Below are 21,244 nucleotides of genomic sequence, written 5' to 3'. Positions count from 1 at the left end.
AGAGTTGAGGCGTTTGATGGACGGTGAAGATGAAGTGAAGGCAAAGATAAAGGAAATGAAGATCAAGAGTAGATGGCATTGATGGAAAATGATTCCTCCTATAAATCTTTAGAATCCTTGATCCAGGATATCTGCAGTAGAATACAATGTTTCAAGTGAAATACTGAACAATTTAGTTCCATATCCAAGACAAGCCTATATGATTCCTAGATGCATACATGGTCCAGCATCATCAGCTCAAGAGATGTGAAATGACAGTTGAACAAACTCCAATTCTATTTAAATAGTATTTTTTCCACGACTCGTTTATTGATTTTCGAATTTCAGAAGGGACTGATTAGTCCTACAACTTATGTTGCAGCAAACCAGGGTCACTACAAACACATAAATCTCAATGAATTGGGTCTGGATTGAACTTTACAGATTCTCTATAGATGAGCTCCTTAATGTTTTCTTCAGTAACAGATGGTTGCTCAAAATCAAAACTGAATGGCATTGGGCAAACAGGCTCCATGTTGATGTCGTGAAAAGGTGCCAAGTACGGATGGCATAGAGTCTAGTCAACTGCAAAGGACGATAAAAAGTTGTTAAGAAAAATGACGAAAATGGATGATTTGGTTCAACATATAAGCATCGTGTGAATGATTTCCCAAAGATTCTTCAAATTCATCCACTATTTCTGTTACTTCGAAGTGGAGGAGACAAATAAGCAACTCATAGAACCTGTAATGCGCCTATGGGGGTCGAAGATGAGCATCTTCTCAAGCAAATCAACAGCACCAGGTGACATGTTAGGAAACCTAGCAGCGGAATTTTGCTTTGGATATTGTGGAAGCTGTCTAACGTTTCTTCTGGCATTGTCACTTCGAAGGAACCCCAGACTCGAATCATCGGGTGAACCTATAAGCTGTTCCAAGGAAAAAGAATATTATGTGCAAATCCATCAAGATAAGCAAAAACTCTTGGAGATTGGAAACATATCTACATAACATGATTGTCAATGTAAAACCAGCACCTAATAAAAGAACATGCAAATAACGATCATGCGAGAATATAGAGAGCTAAATGCATCCGAGAACCTTATAATGAAAGGGTCAACAGTAATGGACCATCCGAAGAGCTTTCTGGTAGTTTCTTCGAAGATTGTAGAAAGCATACCTCTGTGATAAGCCTCAGCTGATAGTCTTTGCCAGGGAAGAGGGGTTGTCTAGTCATGATTTCACCGAGTATGCAACCCACCGACCAAATATCGATTGCAGCAGTGTATTCAGAACAATTGAGAAGCAATTCTGGTGCCCTGTACCAGCGAGTAACTACATATTCTGTCATAAAATCAGTTTCAGATGTCGTCCTCGCAAGCCCGAAATCTCCAATTTTTAGGTCACAATTCGCATTCAGAAGCAAATTACTGGGCTTTAAATCACGATGCAAAACATTTGCTGAATGTACATATTTCAAACCTCGTAAAACCTGATATAGAAAGTACAGCAAAAGTAGCAGTGCAGAATCAACAATTGTCCCAGCTTCTAAGTTGCTAACAGAAAACGGATAACGTTTCTATCCAGGAATATTTAATACAACAGCAAGTATTTGATACCAACCCGACAATGATCATCTGTCACGATTGGTTAGATTGGATGATTTGATGAAGATCGGTGTCCATGAGTTCGTAAGCAATGTAGACATCATTGAAGTTTTCTTTCAGTGGAGGCCGTATGATGTCTTTGATGGCGACCACCTGAAGAAGAAAAGGAATCTCACGTCATTAGCACCCGTATACAATTACGGGTCGATTTACATGAACAACATGTGAACGACAGAACTAAGAGAACTCACGTTCTCATGATCCATGTGACGAATAAGCTTGATCTCTCGTAAAGTCCTCTTGCCATCGATCCTGTTTTCAAAAGCATTCCCGATTTTCTTGATAGCGACCTCCTCCCGTGTCTCCGAATTGAAGGCAGCACTAAAAAAAGGGAGGAGCAATGATATGGTTAATAAACGTATAGAAAAGCCTAATGAACAGAATGGTAACTTCCTTTCAACCTCCTCAGGCAGCAAATTCAGATCTAAATTCATTTACTTCAATGGGGGCCTAAATTCGGCAGCTTAATTTCATTAGAAGCAAAACACATCTGAATGTGCTAATGAAAGCAAGTGAAGGGTTCACTCATCTCACTCTCAATCTAAAAACACAGGGCTTAGAATCATCATGGTTCCATCAAAACATGTAAACAACTTACTCGCAAAGCTATCTCATAGCTTGAATTATCGAAAAACTATCATGAGAAACTTCAAGATGATGATAAACCCAGATCATAGCTTACCAGACAATACCATTAGCACCACGGCCGACGGGGCGAATGGGAGGGACGTATTTTCTGGAAACTTCGAATAAGCTACCATAAACGTTGTACCGAACATAGCGTCCACCATCAGCTGGTATCCCTTTGATGCTGTGATCGCCCGACCCGGTGCTGGGCTTTATTGATATGCTTTCTGGATCCGAATTTGAGACCAACCCGGATCAAACTCGAAAACCCAGAACAAGGAAGACACTTTTTGCCGTGATAACAACTCAAATCCAGAGAGTGTGATAAAAAGGGTGGTAAGGAAATGGGGTCTGAATTTTGCGAGAGCATGTTGGTAGGTGTAAAGTGTTATTTTCTTCATTTGTTCTTTTCTAAAATTTTCTCTTGGGTTTACCAGTAATTCTCATTTTCTTTCTCTCTAAATTTCCAGTCATGGGTGTGAACCTTTAAACTGGGAAAGCTCGAGTCTTCTCGTGAAGACTTCCACCTTTCAGATAACACCTTTTATGGCTTTGCAAGAAAAGGATTCTTTACGGGTTCTAAATGGGATTAATTTCCCACAATAAATTTGGAATCTGTTCTGCATTTTGGCCTTTTCACTGTACAAGATATACATCTATTTTGTCTAAACCTTGTCATAAACAAAGTTATTCTGATAGAAAAAAAGGTCATAAACAAAGTCGACCTTCTCGTGTTCGTATTCAAATACTCCTGGGTTTATATTTCAATTAGTTTAGTGAGAAAAATTATTAGATTTCTTTAAGTAAGATAAAAATTAATGAGATAAATATTAAATCTCTTAAGTAAGATCAAAAATTTGAATCTTAAAAATTACAACTGAAACAAATTGGTTAAAATCTCTTACCTCTGCAATACTAAATTCAAATTAATCGATCAATAGATCAGATAATTAATATACAACTTGAAATTGATATTAATTTTTTAAAAAAATTACTAGATAAATAAAAACGGATAATTGAAATTATATTTTCATTACTTCAATATTCAGATAAAAATTTGCAAAACAAAGCATGTAAACATTTCTACAAGATTTGTCAAGGTCTTCATGGTCAACATTCTTCATTCCAAAGTTGTATAGAAAATCGTCTGTCAAAGAAACTATTAGGTAAAATCTATCAGAATGAAGATAAAATATTTTAAATATATATATTTAAGTCGTATAATTAACATGATTGAGATACGTTAGCATTTCACCTAATCCCTAAACCTCCTGGTTGAATTCAATATTTTATTAATGATTAAATTAATAAATGATTAATTTTAAAAAGAAGTTTAATTTTTTGTGACGTGATAAAACATGCATCTTACATATGTCTTCCAATTTCAACATTCCGCCCAACCATAACTCGTAGTTCCACAGCCATTTAACCAAGAGCCAGCCAACGCCTAATAATAGCATCCAAGTTGGCTCGAGTCCTTTGACTGAAAAGCTATGATCAAAAGGGCCAATCGCACTAGCCACTACAAGCTGCAACTGCAACTGCAACTGCAACTGCAACAATACTATCCACAGATTTAACATGCAAATCACAATATCACCAACATTGTTTTCCCAGTTTCATATGACTACAATAGGATACAACCTGAGGATATTCTCTCAGCATTCAAGCCTGGGGTCATTATAACACCCAGAGCTCGGTCGGCTGTATTCCAATTTGCATGTCCACCTACTCTTTCACATAAAAAACATCCATACAGTTTAAGACAGAAAAACTGCACAGAATTTATACCTCTTTTGGGAGCCAACGCTAGCGCATGCTATACATGTCAAGAATAGCCTGCGCTGCAAAGGGAAAAGATATTAGGAACACCGTAATAACGGAATATCCTAGGGAAATGATGACCGATTAAAAATAGGAAGCAAACATTTGCAAACAAATATTGGCCCTTTATATAGCGTTTGGCATAGGATGTTCCAAATACACATACAACAAACTATTTTAGTATAACACAGCTTACAACCCACACAACACATACTTTCTTTACACAGACAAGGTTGTATATGGCTACTATTTAGAAAACAGAAGGTCTCATACCTAAACCATCTGTATACAGAAGAATTTAGCTTCGCTGCAATCATGATTCACCTCGCAACTTGCTCGTCAAGATTTCTTCCTGTGACTGATTTTGGGACAGCACAACCTGCTCTTAGATTACAAAGCAAAGCATCACGCCCGGTCAAAACTATTTTGAAAAAGCCATCTACTACCATTGAAAGATTATCTAAACCTTGAGATAGTTTCTCTGCTGTGTTCCTCATATCTGAAACAGAATTCTTGAATGATTCACCTTCAGCAGGATTAAACCCATCTTGAAGGAAAGGATACAACTTTTTGGTACAAGCATCGACGGCATGATGTTCTCTAAGAATTGTAAATTCTCCGCAAGAAAATATATTTCTAATTTCTGTATTCACAGTTGTTTGCATATCAGAGAAAACTTGTGCCCATGGAAGCGTAGCAGAAACAGGCAAATCTAACAAATTATTGGTAGAACCAGAGAAAGCTGCAGCAAAGACACTACAGATATATGTAGTCGCCACCTTAGCTCCATACATAGCACGCATCAAAAACCTTCCCTTTAGCAGAGTTCTTCACCTTAGGCAAGTTCAATGACTCCACAAGTTTGTCCAGTATAGGACGACAACATTCAACTCTGGGATTTTTTGAACGAATGTGCTGTCTCCAGCTATCAAGTGAGGAACATGCCTGCAGGAATTGGTTTGGGGAGTCGGACTCCAACTTATGCAAGCCACACTGAAGTAAGAGATGACCTTGGTTGAGCCTTGTAAGTTCAGACGTAAAAGCAATACTAATATCAAGCAACTTTATACTTATGTCCAGGTACGCATCTATCCATTTCTCATCCCAATCATTCACAGGGAGCTCAAGCTCAGTTATCAGGTTTTTTATGTCGCAGTGAATCTCGGAAAGCGACTCCATTGCTAGTTTCATCCACGACAAGCTAAGGATGTCATTCTTGTCTTTAGGCACAAGTTTTTTCAGCCTCTCTGACAAGGCGACCTCAAACACATTCAATAAAGAAAGAAGTCTCGGAGGCAACTGAGAACCCTTAGGAGTACGGAAAGGATTTCCAAAATGGAAGAAAGGGCGGTGTGGTTCTTGAGGACGGCTCATTTTTTGATGTATTTACTACAACATCCAGAAGAACAAAGCCGATTATAACAAATAAAATACTTGATAAACTAAATCATGTTAATAATTTAATGGATTATGACAGACATCACACACCCAAAGTTTCCACAAGTAATCATCTTTATAGTTCATACTATGCAAGCATGGTCATAACTTAAAACGGGTATCAAAACAATTGGATTAAACAAATAGCTGATGGCATAAACGGCCATATATTCAACACCAAAATATAACGAATACATGCAAAAGAGACGGTGTAACGATAAATCATGACAGATATATCTAGATCTCCTTGGTAGCCTGATTTTCCTTGTTTATCCATCCTATCTCGTCTTAATTATACATCTACATGATTTCCTCCATGAATACTAAGAGGAACTTTATACAGATAAACAGCCAAGTCATTTCTACACAAAATAAAATAATTCTAAACCAAAAAGACTTCAAGGAAATCCTGGAAATCACATCTTTAAAAACAAAGCTTCAAAATCGAAATTCAAAACTCAGAAATCACATAAACTAGAGCAGATCTGATGGATCTGAAACGAAAACAAAAACACAAAAACATCCAGAAATATGAAGTCAAACAAATAGAGAAGTAAAAAAAAAAGCTTACCTGAAGTTTAGATACTTAAACCAAACGAGCGATTAAACCAGCCAGAAGAATAAATTATCCACGGATCTGTTAAAGCTTTGTTAATAACAAAAGATAAAAACAAAATTATAAACTAAATAGGTTTCAAACAACTAAACTAAAAAGATAAAGAAAAAAAATCGGTATTTCAGTAGAATCGCACACAGGAAAGCTAATTGAAAAATAAGAAAAAAAAGGAAAATAGAAAGACTTTACCTGACTTTAGTACTGGAAATGGAATTTGGAAATTTCGAACAAAGCTGCAAACGGGTGGTGTATTTTTCAGCTTAATTGAAATTTCATCTTTGGGGAGTAGTTGAGGATGAGGAGTGTTGATTCAATCACTGCCTGTTACGGAATGTCGGTCACAGACTATATACGTGTAGGACAATGAATGGGGGAAATAAAGAATTGAGGAACGGGTTGGAAGAATCCCTTACCGCCTATTTTGTTGCTTTTTGCCTTTTTTTGTGTCAAATCTGTTGACATTATCAAAGGGCTGGGCAGCCTCGGTTGGAATTTAATTTTCATTGGGCCACCCGCCAGACGTCAGCCCTACTTCCACTTGTATAAAGCCGCGCAAATCTAACGGATATAAATGAGCTGTCAGCTGCATGATGCATGTTTCAAAGTAAGCCGGAAACAAGGTTAGGGTCCAACGTGATATTTACAAACGGAGTAAATTGAGTTAGTAGTAAGGTTATAAATGAGATAAAATAGATTGTAAATTACTCGAGATTAATTTGATCAAAATTTGATAAATAATTGAGTAGAATATATTTGACTCGAGCTTTTAAGGAGTCAAAATGAGCTACTCGATACTCGACTCGAAAACTCATAAGCAGCTTAAAAATATAATATATTAAGATTTTGTTTTTTTGAAATAAATTATTAATAATATTAATTAGTCGATCATTGCCTCTATAATACTGTATTAGTTGGTCGATAGATCTGGCATAAATGATTAATTAAAAAAAATGGTGGGCTTTAGCAATAACCAATTTTAAAGGTTTAATACTCAAATTACCTTTTAAATTATATTTTTTCTATTCGATATTTTTTAGTGTCTGCTTTGATCATTAACATTGATTTACTATAACTTATTAAAAAATTGATTATGTTAAAAAGTAAAAATAAATTAATATTAGTCCATAAATAAATTTAGGGTAAACTATGTATTTAGTAACTAAAATATCAGTTTTTGTATGTTTTAATATCTAAATTTTTAATTTTTCAAAATCATACCTAATATTTAATTTTATTTCATTTTAGTACATTTATTAAAAACTTAATGTGTTTAATACCTAAACTATCAGTTTTGATCCGTTTTAGTGTCTAAACTTTCGATTTTTTTCCAAAACTTAACATTAAACTTTGAACGGAAGTACTAAAATGAAACAAAAACTAAAATTTAGGTATGGTTTTGAAAATTTTAAAAGTTTAAGTACTAAAATAGGTTAAAATTGAAAATTTAAGTACTAAATTCGTAATTTACCCATAAATTTATTAAAAGTGATAATCAAGATATGGGACCCTCCATTTTCCAGGCTTAACTCCAAAAATCTGTAATTAATTATTGTTTCTTTTACACTTTTTCGCATCGCTTCACAAATAATCAAGAGTAAAAAGTGAAGATTAAGGGCGTGGAGTACGGTTCTTTGGTTGATATATTTAAACACGGCATCTTAACTTTTTCCACTAGAAAAGATGGCGATTGATTGGTACCATGAGGTGCTTACTGCTCCGTGATGCATTGCCGCACGTTGTTTCATCACTTGAAAGATGGAATTATAAGCATCAATCTTCGCTTATAAGAATCATCCAATTATTTCAATGTCTCTTCTGTTTGTGAACGACGTATCTTAACCGGCACGAGCCGAGCATTGTTTAATTTGTGATCGACTTACTCGTTAAGTACTCCTAAAATTGAACATATCATTATATTCGGGGTCGAGTTTGTATCGGGTTTTGAACATACAGACCCTCCCCGATGGCGCCTGCAAAGGATGTTGAGCATTGAAAAACATTGTCCCTACAATAACTCATCTGCCGGTCTACCTTCGGAGAACAATTAAAGAAAACACGTGACAGCACACTATGTCTATTATTAATGTTATTGTGTCTAGTAATTTAATACTCTTGTTCAAGCATAAATGGCCGCAAACCCCACATATCTTAGCCGATATAAGCAAAGTTTTTTAATTCAAATTATAAATTAAAGAAATACTCGGTTACTTTGATTTGGCATACATATACTTAAGAGACATTATCTTATATATTTTTATGGTCTATATTTGTACAAATGCATACCGTATATTACATGTGGGGGGGGGGGGGAATGCAAACCAAACATATAGAATAATGTCAGATTATTGTTAAAGATACAACAAATCATCTCTAACCTAATTTCGAACCACTGCGATTCGATTGTCCATCGCCGGAATGTGAATCCAAAGGTTATCTTCCAGCCCGGCGTTCCTGCAGAACAAGATGAAGGTAAAATAATATAAGTGGAAGCTACCTTTCGGGTGTCAAAATTGTTAATATAGTACGGAAGCGGTGATTACATCGCGGAAGAGCAGATCATCAGCTTCAAGCATATGGATAACATGCCCCATTTTCGGCCTTTTCGTCGCACCAGGATCGACACATTTGAGAGCGACCAATAGCGCACGTTTGAGCGCTTTCGAAGCAGGCGTCTCGGGTAGCTTGGGATCAACTACTTCTTCGGCTTTTTGGTTTCCGACCAAGGTTTTTAACCATTCCACCAGGTTCACCTGCAATTATGAATTCAGTCGTTTCCAAGTTAACAACATTAGGAGCTGTCACACTAGATTAGTGGGAGAAAACAAAGGAGAAGTTAATAATAAGCCTAACCTCTCCTTGAGGCCGGCTATAATCGACCGGACTTCTCCCGGAAATAATCTCCATAATAAGTATACCGAAGCTATAGACATCACTCTTCTCATTCAGCATGCCTGTACAAGCATATTCCGGAGCAACGTAGCTGGAAAAATATGAAAGATAATGAAGTGATTTCAGTGCACATGAAGGCGTTCATAACTGTTAACCTTAAGTGCTAAGTTTAGACTGTGAAATGGAAGTTAACCGACCCGAATGTTCCTATCACTCGAGTTGTCACATAACTCCGTTCAGAACACAAGAGTTTAGCGAGCCCGAAATCGGAAACTTTGGAGTTCCACTGGCGATCAAGTAGGATGTTGCTAGATTTTACATCCCGGTGAACAACCTTCGGCTCGAGACCCTCATGAAGGTAAGCTAAACTGCAATAACAACACGGGGAATACCACGAATGAGAACCGGCACAAATGAATAGAGAATCGACACACAATTTTACATGAACCGGAAGGATAGAATTCTAAATGTACCCTCTTGCTGTTCCTAGTATGATATTCATACGGATATCCCATGTAAGAGGACTGACATCCCCAACATCACCGTGCAGCCATTGTTCCAAATTCCCATTGTCAACATACTCGTATACAAGCATCCTAAACAGCAAAAAGAAAAACAGATACTAGGTCACTTTCTCTCTACAGTTTACACTAATCAAAGAAGAATTTAAAAATGGAAGATGACTGCAGTATACCTATAAGCACCTTCAACACAATAACCAAGCAATCTCACAAGATTCTTATGTCGCACACGCCCAATTGCTTCCACTTCTACCTTAAATTCCTTCTCGGCTTGACCCCTGAAAATCGAAGATTCAAATGATTCAGAAAAAAGAACTTTCATTTCTTGTAATGGGATAAATAACTGAAGTAAAAGGAGGGGTACTTGTTGTTGAGCAAATTTTTGACAGCAACATTAGTTCCGTCGGTCAAAACGCCGTGATAAACAATTCCATAGCCGCCTTCGCCGATCACATTCTCTTCACACAATCCATTGGTAGCTAATTCCAGTTCCCTCAACGTGTACCATCTTCCCCACCCAAGATGAGACACTTCCGGCCCCACATTCCCACTCCCGAACGACGTCGTCTCGCTCACGCTCGTGTGCACTTTGCTTTCCCCACTGGAGAACGCCAACATGTGCTCCAGTTTCCCCGCGTCCACTTGGATCTCCGGCACCGGCGAGGCCTTATGTTGATAATTAGCTTCTGCCGGCGGGTGGTGGACTATTTCTTGGATCTCTTTGGAGAATGGCGGAATGGGGTCCAGGTGTCGATGTCTGCGAGATTTGCGGCGGGTTGTCAGGCAAAGCGATAGAAGGAACAGAGTCAAAACTATGAACAAACCAAGAAGAATCCCGATCACTACCCATAGTTTTAACCCGAAAATCGACGTCGGCTTCGATAGCTCCGTGTTAACGAACGCCGCGTCGTACACCGACATCCTGAGATACCGACGATATTAGCTTCGCCGGCAAGTAACGTTTTGACCGAAATGAAAATGGAAAGCTTAGGCAAAGAAAGAGAGAAAAAGGAATGTCTTTACAGCAAATGGAGAAGAGAAACAGAAGGAGAAAGGGAGCTTTCTTTATGCTCTGCACCACTTGCGACACTGAACGCTTCTTTTATTACCTCCTCTTTAACTTTTTAAATAAGCTTATCTACCTGTCTTAGCCGGACCGGAGTTGGAGATATATTATATATAATATATGTATAAACTTTTCCTTTAAATTCTTGTTTTAGTCCTCTAATATGCTAAACAATTTGTATTTAAACCCTCAATTCTTTATGTTACTTAAATTTGACTCCCGATCACAGATTATAAAAATTATATCATGGCCTCTTCTTATTGCTTCACTCATGATATCAATAAACTAAAATCATTTACATTGTCTTTTTGTATTATCATTTTTACATATGAATCTTCGTTAATTTATTTTATGTACTTTTTTATAAGTAATTATTTAGAAGTTACAGTTCGATTGTATCGATGGCACTAAAAAATAATTAAATAGATAGTTTTAATTGTTGAGATCATAATTAGCGTAACGAAAAAGATTTATTGTTAGTATGAAAATCTGTCATGGCTAAAAGATAAGAAATTGTTAGTTTGTCAGGAGAGGTGACTGAGAATATTTACTAAGTTGTCCCTTCTGTATTATCATTATTATAGCTATATATTCTTTGTAATCATTGTATACAAATATGGCTTGATCAATGAAAATAAAAGTTTAGAAAATATTGGTTTGCTATATGATATTAGAGTTTAATTCTAATAGTGCACATGTTTGCAGAAAAGCCCTTACTCGCAATTTCCTCGATAAATTTGATTGCTTCTGAGGTATGATTCTGTCGAAGAAAACATGAATCGAGATATTATAACACCATCTATCGAGAAACATCCACCATGACCCATGTATCTAAACAGACCATATGCTTCATTCGGAGAACCCCTCTGACCTAATCTATAAATCATTGTCGAATATGTGTAAAGGTCCGGTTTTATTTTGCTCAGTAACATTTCAAATAACACAACAAAAACGAGTTGGATGCGCTTATGTTTGCACAAGCCATTAGTTTAGTTAGGATAATATAAGAGACATTGTTGAGTTTGAACCCGTATTTATGCAGTGCTAGAAATATCTTCAACGCCTTTATGAGTTTGTTATCTTTGCCAAGTCATTGTATTGAAAAGATTCCAAGAAGCAACCATCTTGTCAAAAGTTCGAATGTTGTCAAAAATCTCATTGATTGACAACCGCTGTATACGACAATATTAGGCTCAATGCCTTCATTTTTTATTTGGATCATCACATTGTTCGTGAAAAAAGTTGTTGCGTGTGATCTTCTTAGCTATGTTCCAATCACTCACCAGAAAGTTGATGGTCTCACTAAACCCTTGGTTAGGTCGTACTTCACGCTATTTCGTCAAAATGTTAACGTTTTAATGGATCGTAAGAAACCTCGAGATTATCGTTACTATAGCTATATATTCTCTATAATCTTTTATGAAAAATATTGTTTGATCATTGAAAATAACAATTGAGAAAATATTAGTTTTCAATATGATATCAAAGCTTAGCATGAAAACAAAATCATTCTGGCAGTGCACATGTTTACAGAAAAGTCATTCCCGACCATTTTTTCAGTAAGTTTGATCATTTTTGAGGTACGATTCTGTCGAAGAAATCATGGATCGAGATATTATAGCACCATCTATCGAGAAAACATTCACCATGACCTATGCATCTAAACAACTCGTGCGCTTTACTCGGAGAACCCCTCTGACATAATCTATAAATCATTGTCAAATATGTGTAAAGGTCGGGTTTTATGTCACTCGACAACATTTCAAATAATACAACAAAACCGAGTTGGATGCGCCTATGTTTGCACGAGTCATTAATTAAGATATTATAGGAGACATTGTTGAGTTTGAACCCGTATTTCTGCAATGCTCGAAATATCTTCGACCCCTTTTTGAGTTTGTTATCTTTGCATAACCCATCCAACAAAATTGACCAAGTCATTGCATTGGAAAGATTCCAAGAAACAACTATTCTGTCAAAAGTTCGAATACTGTCAAAAATCTCCTTGCTATACACATACCTTATATAAGACTGTTGTATACGACAACGTTAGGCTCAATCCTTCCTTTCTTATTTGGATCATCATTTTTATTAAAATTGATAATTTAACATTTCATCCACATATCACATTATTGTTAATCGATCTATCTATTCTGATTTTGCTTAATTTGATCCATCCAGTTTTTATATATTTTTATTACATCTAAATCAATATATCGTTAATTACTTATGTTAAAATGATGATTACTTATGTTAAAATGATGATTTAAAATTTTGAGAAAGCATCTTTAGATATTTTAACTAATGTATAAATCTATTATTGTTTTCCAAGTATGTTTAGATAGACTTCCATGACTCCTTATTTGTGTGGCCATATTATCACTTTAACAATATAAACTAATGATGTTATTAATTTAAATTCATAAGAGGAATTTATGTAAAATGGAAAATAAAGAGATTAAATACTTTATTTCAGTATAATATATGGACTAAAGTCATAATTAGACCTACTTTAGACGAAGCCCGGATAAATTTGAGACAGTCGAATGACCGTTGAAGGGAAATTATACGGCACTTTTTGTTGTAGCTAGTCAAGCATTCATCCAACGGTCAAGATGCAACCATGCGAATCAGTTTGAGTATGGACGTGCCACATCAGATATTGTCGTGGGTTATAAAGTAAGCCACCTTGAGTAGGACCCGCACGTGGCGGCTCTACGATGGCAAACGAGTATAGTTTTGTAGATTTCGCAATGTATCTATTTCAATTGGGGTGGGGATGGGTATAATTTTAGCGGGTAGTGGGCGGGTGTGGATTTAGAAAGTGATACCCGTCGCGGGTAGTAGGTAGGTAATGGGTTTGAGACATTACCCGTCCCGTATCCGCCCGCCCATTTTCTATTATATATGTAGGTAGTAGTGAATTTAAATTGGAACGCTCTCAATTGGAGGAAATAGAGAATGATGATTGTAATACTAGAGTATTAGATATCACAAGTATTGCTTGAAATTTTAAAATGTTGTGTCAAAGAACAAAAACATTATGTATTTGTCATTTAAGTTTCTAAACTTTAATTATGTCTTTTATTATGGTGTTTTATGTACTTTAAGATCTATATTAACATTTAACTCAGATAATCCTTGGATTATTTTATTATGTTTCTTAATAGATATGTTTTTTATGTTTGTTGCTTATATATAACTTAAGTTTGTTTTCAGGCGGGTCTAGACGGGTACGTCGCTAGTGGATAGTGGGTGTCGAGATGGTTTTGAGAATGTACCCGCGTGTGCGGGTGTGGATTTGAAAATTTGTACCCATCATAAGTGGTGGGCGGGTGGTGGATTGAAAAATTTTAGGTGAGTATGGGGATGGGAGAGGAGGTATCCACACCCGACCCGCCCGTTTGTCATCCTTAGGCGGCTCCACTTTCGGTCTTAGACTTACACAACGTTTATATATAACGATTAAATTTTCGACATATATAATTAATCGTTTCATTAGTTGGTTAAAATTTCTTAAAAAATATTTAAATAATAGTTCTAAGTTATAAAATAATATTGTGTATAATTCCTAGTTAAGGAGAATATGTAGTAGTTTAATTATATATTTTAATACAAAATTAATAAATTATTAAACACGATAACTTATTAATTTTTTTTTTCAGTTGGTTCAATTTAATCATGCTAATATTCTGAGAGGGGAGTTAAGACAGACAAAGACAAGTCATTACATTTGTTAAAATGGTTTGAAAAGAGTGTATTACTTTTGTTTATCGAAAGACAGTTGGAGGGGGAATTAAGAGTATTGTTTTTTGAAGCTTTTGTGCATTATTGCACCAATCATTCACATAGTCCCTTTCATGGTTTTATCATTCAACTAAGGTGTTAGTGGTTTTAGGGTTTGATAGTGGGTTGTCTAGTGTTATTCACTAGATGAGTCTCTAACAAAATACACTAGATTTTTTATAAATTAATAATTTATCTAAAATAATATATTTTTCTATTCTGACTTGGACACGAGGTCTAGATTAATATTTTTGATAAATTAATAAGATTATAATTTTCTGGAAGATTGTTATATAAAATTGTGGTCTTTTCAATAGTGTAAATTAATAATTCTAAATATAACTAGATAACTTAATAAAAATATGTTTTTACTGTTGATTTTTGGACACTTTTTAGTTGGGATGCTATTGTTTGTTAGTTTTGATTTGTATTGATTAGTTAGTAATGTTTGATGTTGTTTTATATAGTGATTGGGGTTTTTTTTTAATAGACTAAAGTTTAGGTCAGGGGTGGCTCCTCCCGTCTAGAGTCATGACATACTTAATACCCAATTGAGATTTACATAGGAATTTACAGATTACTCACCAAGAATGAGAGTGATAGGATTCAAACTTTACATTACAAGCTCAAATTTCTGAATCTCAACCACCTGTATCAACACTCGTTGTCATAGTAAATAGGTTTTCTTACCATACATGAATTTGTATTAAGTTTTAACTAGTACTACGTAATATAATGAATTTTATTGTTTATGGGTATGCATTATATTTAATTAGTCGCATTGTACATAAACATTATTCAATTAGTTAATACAATGTATATGTTTTATTTATGAAATATAATAAAAGTATGTTAACTCGAGAAAAATATTTAAATTAATAAAATTGTGTGATCCCAATATTATTAGTTTATAGATATTTTATTATATTGTATTTTTATATTTTTTTTGAATTTTGTTATATCAATAATGCATTCTCATCTAATACTTTTGAAAATATTATTATCTGAATAAAAAATATTTGGTGATATAAATTTGTGACTAGCATGAATCAAAAGATTTTGGTGGTAAATAATTTTTTTAAGTTTTGAATATAAATGCCAAAAACGTTAAGGTATGAGTATTAAATATCAAATAAATAAAAATTATATTTAAGTAAATATTATCTTATTCTTACCCACATTAATGAAAAAAAGTCTAAGTCAAATAACAATTATAAAGAGCAACGTTAATTATACGGAATATTTTTATCGAGTTTTGTATGTTAACTAATTAATACTTCTTGTAATTACTAACAATCATTCATTGAGAAATCTGTCCACGTGAAAGTGACGATGCACTTCGGTAGGGTACATTATTTTTTAAAATTAGTTAAATTACATTTTAGATCCCCGTGGGTTTATACATATGATTTTAACTAGGATAAACTATGCATTTAGTATCTAAACTATCATATTTGATCCGTTTTAGTACCTAAACTTTTAATTTTTCTAAAATCATACTTAACATTTAATTTTTGTTTCATTTTAGTACATGCGTTAAAAACTTAACGCATTTAATACATAAACTATCAGTTTTGGCCTATTTTAGTACATAGACTTAATTTTTTCTCATTGAGAAAATCTGTCCACGTGAAAGTGACGATGCACTTCGGTAGGGTACATTATTTTTTAAAAATTAGTTAAATTACATTTTAGATCCCCGTGGGTTTATACATATGATTTTAACTAGGATAAACTATGCATTTAGTATCTAACTATCATATTTGATCCGTTTTAGTACCTAAACTTTTAATTTTTCTAAAATCATACTTAACATTTAATTTTTGTTTCATTTTAGTACATGCGTTAAAAACTTAACGCATTTAATACATAAACTATCAGTTTTGGCCTATTTTAGTACATAGACTTAATTTTTTTCTTCAAAACTTAACGTTAAACTTTGAATAGGTGGTACTAAAGTGAAACAAAAACTAAACTTTAGGTATAGTTTAAAAAATTGAAAGTTTATGTATTAAAATAAATCAAAACTGATAATATAAATACTAAATGTGTAATTTATTCTTCTAATTATTACATTCATACTACTTCCCGACGTTTATTCATTAAAGGTATAAGAGGCTTTGTACTTTTGGAGGGGGGAAAACTAATGTAATCATCTTATTATTTTATTTTAATGTGGCCCTTCACTTAGAAAATAAATTCATTGTGGTTCTTTGACTAACGTTTTTTGTCGTTGACATTACAATACTGTCATGTCAGTTCACATTGCTGACGTAGCAATGCATTTGTCATGTTTGAGTTACCAATTTAACCAATCTGTTATGTCATCCACCTCGTTAACTTGTCACCCTAAACTGTCACGTCAGTACGGTAAATTGTCACATCAGCTTCGTAACAATCAAAGATGAAAAAATGTTGATTAAATGATCATTTTAAGTTTATTTTATGAGTTGAAGGACCACATTGATAGAAGAAATAATATGATAGTCAGGTTGATTTTTTTTCTTCAAAACAACACAGACCTCTAATACTTTTTTACATTTATTCGTTATATTTATAAGCATTAAGTTGCATCAAATAAAAACAGTGTTTTTAATTATACACACAATTAATTCATATATTGCACAAGTTACAAATAAATTATTTGTATAAATAAATGTAAAATGACATTTCTAATCAATATTATTGTTTACTATAACTAATTGTAAAAAAAATTGATATCTACGTCAAGAAAGTTTTTTAAATGTAATTTATTCATTAGAATGTGATCATATGAGTAGATTATTATAAAAATTAGGGTAAAAAACGCAAATGATCATTGACTATAAAATATTATTTTATTAAGTCCTTTTACTATTAAATTTTACAAAATGATCATTCGACTATGAAGTGTTGCATTGTTGAGTCACTCGACTATTAAAAGTTACAAAATGATCACTCAATTATTCATAATGTTCCAGACTCTTCCTTTTCCATTAAAAAAGTAGTGATTGTCTAAGTTGGACGTTAACATGACGACTAGGGCTGTAAATGAGACGAGACAGATTGCGAGCTACTCGAGATCGACTCAATCAAGGCTCGATAAATACTCGGATCGAATGGACTCGACTCGAGCTCGAGCTCAACTCGAGTTCTTAACAAGCCGAAACGAGCTACTCGATATTATACTCGAAAAGCTCGTGAGCAGCTCGAAAAAAATGTTATATTATAATTTTAGGTTTTTTAAAATTATATTATTAAAAATATACTATTGATTATTATAAATTTTAAAAATATATTAAAAATTTTATAATACAACTACCCTCAAATTTTAATTTTTTTAATTAACAAACCCAAGTCCAATTGTTACATTGTATATTACTAAAAGACAAATAAAAGCCCATTTAATTAAGCACATGTTAAATTATACATGTTTGGTTGATTTTTTTCTTTCCTTTTTAACTTTTACTGCACAAGTACTTGACAACGTAGAAAAATAAAATAAAAAATAAGAAAAACAGCCAAAAATAAAAAAAATTGAAAATGGTTAAAATTTATTTTTGAATAAATATTCTTATATTTATTTTAAATTAATAAAAAATTATTTATCTAATGACAAATATTTAATATATTTCTAATGATAATATTTTTAATAACTATTTTTTTAAATTGTTGTTATATTTTGAGGTTTCGGGTTCAAATATCATAAATATCAAGGGTTTGAGCATTTAATATCAAGATACTATATTGTACTTACCTCATACGGTACCAAGTCGATTAATTAATGTCTTTGTAATGAACCCTAAACCATAAATCCTAAAACCATAAATCTTAAACCCTAAACCCTAAATTCAATTATGTAATAGGGGTTAAGTTATGCACATGAAGATACCATACAAATTATGCAAAATGATGTTATGTGACTCCTAAATAAATCATTCGCATACTTATACATAAACATATCAACATGCAAAATAAATATACACAACTAATTAAAGAAAACAATCCTAAACAGGGACTAAATTAAGAGAAACCTAAATGTGAGGACTAATTTAAGCTAAATATACTAACTTTAGAATGATGATTAAATTCACGTAAATGCAAAATTAAACTTACAAAATTGGAATTAAACAAATGACTTAAATACAAAATGTGCATAAACTATAGGGTCTTATATGCAATTGATCCTATTTGGTTTAAGCTAAAATAATATGGAAAATAACATAAATGACACCTGAACATTTAAAACAAATAAGAAAATTTAAACAAATGTGATTGAAATACAAAAATTTAAATATACATACCAAACTAAAAATTAAACATGCATATATATTAAACTAATGACTAAATTTAAATAAACGTAAAATTCAACATACAAATCAAGAATTAAATTAGGGATTTACAAAATGGTGCTCAAGTTTGGGGGACTATAACTTAATTTACCAAAAAATTAATATGAAACCTAAATTTAACTAAACCTAAACTAAACTCACGCACACAAAATACCAAACACATTCGCACAACCCTTTTATTCTCCAACAGCCTCTATTGGCAGCTCTCTCAATCCCATCTCTCCCTCTCACGCACGCACGATGCCACTCTCAACATTATGGTCCTCTTCTTCTCCGGCGAAGACCCTAATACAATAGGGTAAACCAGATCGAAAACTTCTACCCTTTAGGTTTCGAACTTCCCAAATAAACCACTTTATTTCCCTACTATCCTTATCTCTCTCGGCGACCGAGAAAGCTCGAAAGCTTTCTATATCAACCACCACACGCGGGTGGCCAAATCCAACTCCGACCACCACGAGACTCAACTGGTAAGTCACTAATCCTAACCCATACACTACTAAGCACTTGGTTCTATTCTAACCCATTCTTTTTATTTACCCCGATCTAAAGCTATGGAACACGACACCACCAGCCGAATGTTCCTAAGGCTCATATGATATTAACCCCTACTCTCGGTTTCCTTACACTGGCCAACAATCCCAGACGAACGATCTTTACTCCCAACAACAAGGCTCGACTTCCCGACCCCGATGAAGACCCGAAACAAGGCTAGGTAAAACGAAATTAATTTCTCATCTATTTCTATATTTCGAATCAAAAGGAAAAAAATGATAAGATGATTGCTGGGAATAGAATAAAACCTTAAAAAATACTTGTATTAATATTGCTTGATTTGAACACAGAGGAAATAAGCTATTTATACATTGTTTTCTTCTCTTATCTCTCGTTGTTGTTTTTGTAAAAAAAAAAACAAATAATGGCAGAGGCTCTTTATACGTGATGGCAGAGTCATGCAGGCATGTTTAACCTATGTGTTGTGGTGCTTGTTGCTGTAAACAACCGGCTTATTATTGAAAACCTAATGAAGGTTTGTTTTTAAATTTTAGCTCTCTTGCTGGTATGTTATGAATTTATGATTCTCGGATTAAAGGCTTGTTATCGTGTTGTTGATAAATGTTGCAGTATGGATGGTTGATCAGATCTGGATTTTAGTTTAGTTCGAGATCATTGATAGATTGACCTCTTTTTATGTGTTGGTAATGCTTCTAATCCTAATTTTAGATTTTCCTAAGAATACATGAGGGCGAGGCTTGTCTTTTAGGATTACTGTTTTCATTTTGGTTATTTGGGCTCAAGCATCATTTAACACGTTATCTCTGTTTTCCAGTTCACATTGCAGTCTTACTCTCCCAATATTCCCACTTGTGACCTTTGTAGTTAAAAAGTTGTTGCAGAATAATCATATATCAGAACGTGTAAGTGGATCAATTGTAGGCTGAACCTATTGCTCCTCTTATTTCATTACTTAAAACTTTAAACGGAAAAGCTGGCAATTAAAAACTTCCTTTGCTTTCTAATGTTTGGTTCAAACATTGTTGAAGTGCACTTGTTCTTCCTAGAGAATAAGACAAATTGATGTTTTATTGATGTTGCACAAAGGTTGATTGTTAATTTATATATTGCAGGCTGATATTTGGCTTCATGTACTAATTAGCACAATTGCAGTTCTATATCCCAAAATGTTTCCATCACATTTAGTTAGGGAGAACATTAGTAAGGTCAAAGACATCATGTATCAACTTGTATAAATTTGGATATGTTGTCATATTTGTCATCCTTTTATAAATTTAGATGTGTTGTCATATTTTGTAATCTTTTAATACATTTGAAATTTTAGGGTAAGCTTCTTGCTTTTGGTTTCTGTTTTATGGTTGCTGAGGATTTTTGCTCCAAATGGGTTTTTTCACTACTGTTGATGGTTAATAGCCTTTTCGAGTTCTATGGTTTTTATCTCGTTTTTGTTTTCTGTTTCTGCCTTTTTTTCGTTGATGGCTAATGGTTGATGGGTACCTCCTGTTGTTGATTCCTCTCTGGTTTTTTTATGACTGACATCTCCCCCCTTCTCTGATGATGATCGAGACTATATCCTTGATATTTTTCTCTCTGTCTTCTTATTGTGCTTGGTGCTCTGTCCCTTGTTTTGTGTGTCTGCAGGGCATGGATTCGAGCATGGCCAGCATGGGCGACGACAACATTGGTTTTGGTGGATGACCGACTAGCATGGGTCTTCTTCGGTGGGTTCACGTGGGTGGCACACTGCCTCGGGCTTCCTCCTGGTGGATTTGCACCATATGTTAATATAATAAACATGAGTAATAATAATACTAATAATTATTATAAAAACTACTTCAAAGCTTATATTAATTATCCTAAATTTCTTGTAATTGTATTTTTATTATTTTAGATTTTTTATAGTTCATACATTCATATTATAATGTATTGGTGATGGTTTATTAAAGGGAAAATTATTTATATATTTTAAATGTAATATAAGACTTT

General features: G+C 33.8%; 1 protein-coding gene and 2 pseudogenes across 1 annotated transcript; all 3 read right to left on the bottom strand.

The window, feature by feature from the left end:
- Window positions 1–152: 152 nt before the first annotated feature.
- On the bottom strand, window positions 153–4,413 carry LOC120205680 (annotated as a pseudogene).
- LOC120205615 lies at window positions 3,826–6,458 on the bottom strand (annotated as a pseudogene).
- Window positions 6,459–8,555: 2,097 nt separating this feature from the next.
- LOC120205614 (probable serine/threonine-protein kinase At1g01540) lies at window positions 8,556–10,616 on the bottom strand. The gene is made up of 7 exons (XM_039205472.1): window positions 9,924–10,616; window positions 9,733–9,837; window positions 9,512–9,634; window positions 9,236–9,406; window positions 9,000–9,129; window positions 8,690–8,899; window positions 8,556–8,600 (listed from the first exon to the last, which is right to left on the bottom strand). Exons 1-7 carry the CDS (start codon window positions 10,478–10,480, stop codon window positions 8,580–8,582), a joined length of 1,317 nt encoding a protein of 438 aa, XP_039061403.1. The 5' UTR covers window positions 10,481–10,616; the 3' UTR covers window positions 8,556–8,579.
- Between the last annotated feature and the right edge of the window lie 10,628 nt (window positions 10,617–21,244).

This window comes from Hibiscus syriacus, unplaced genomic scaffold (genome assembly GCF_006381635.1).
Source record: "Hibiscus syriacus cultivar Baekdansim isolate YM2019G1 unplaced genomic scaffold, ASM638163v2 tig00012523_pilon, whole genome shotgun sequence".
NCBI lineage: Eukaryota > Viridiplantae > Streptophyta > Magnoliopsida > Malvales > Malvaceae > Hibiscus > Hibiscus syriacus.
The sequence above is the reverse complement of the archived record's forward strand: the minus strand, read 5'-3'. Positions and strand labels throughout refer to the sequence as shown.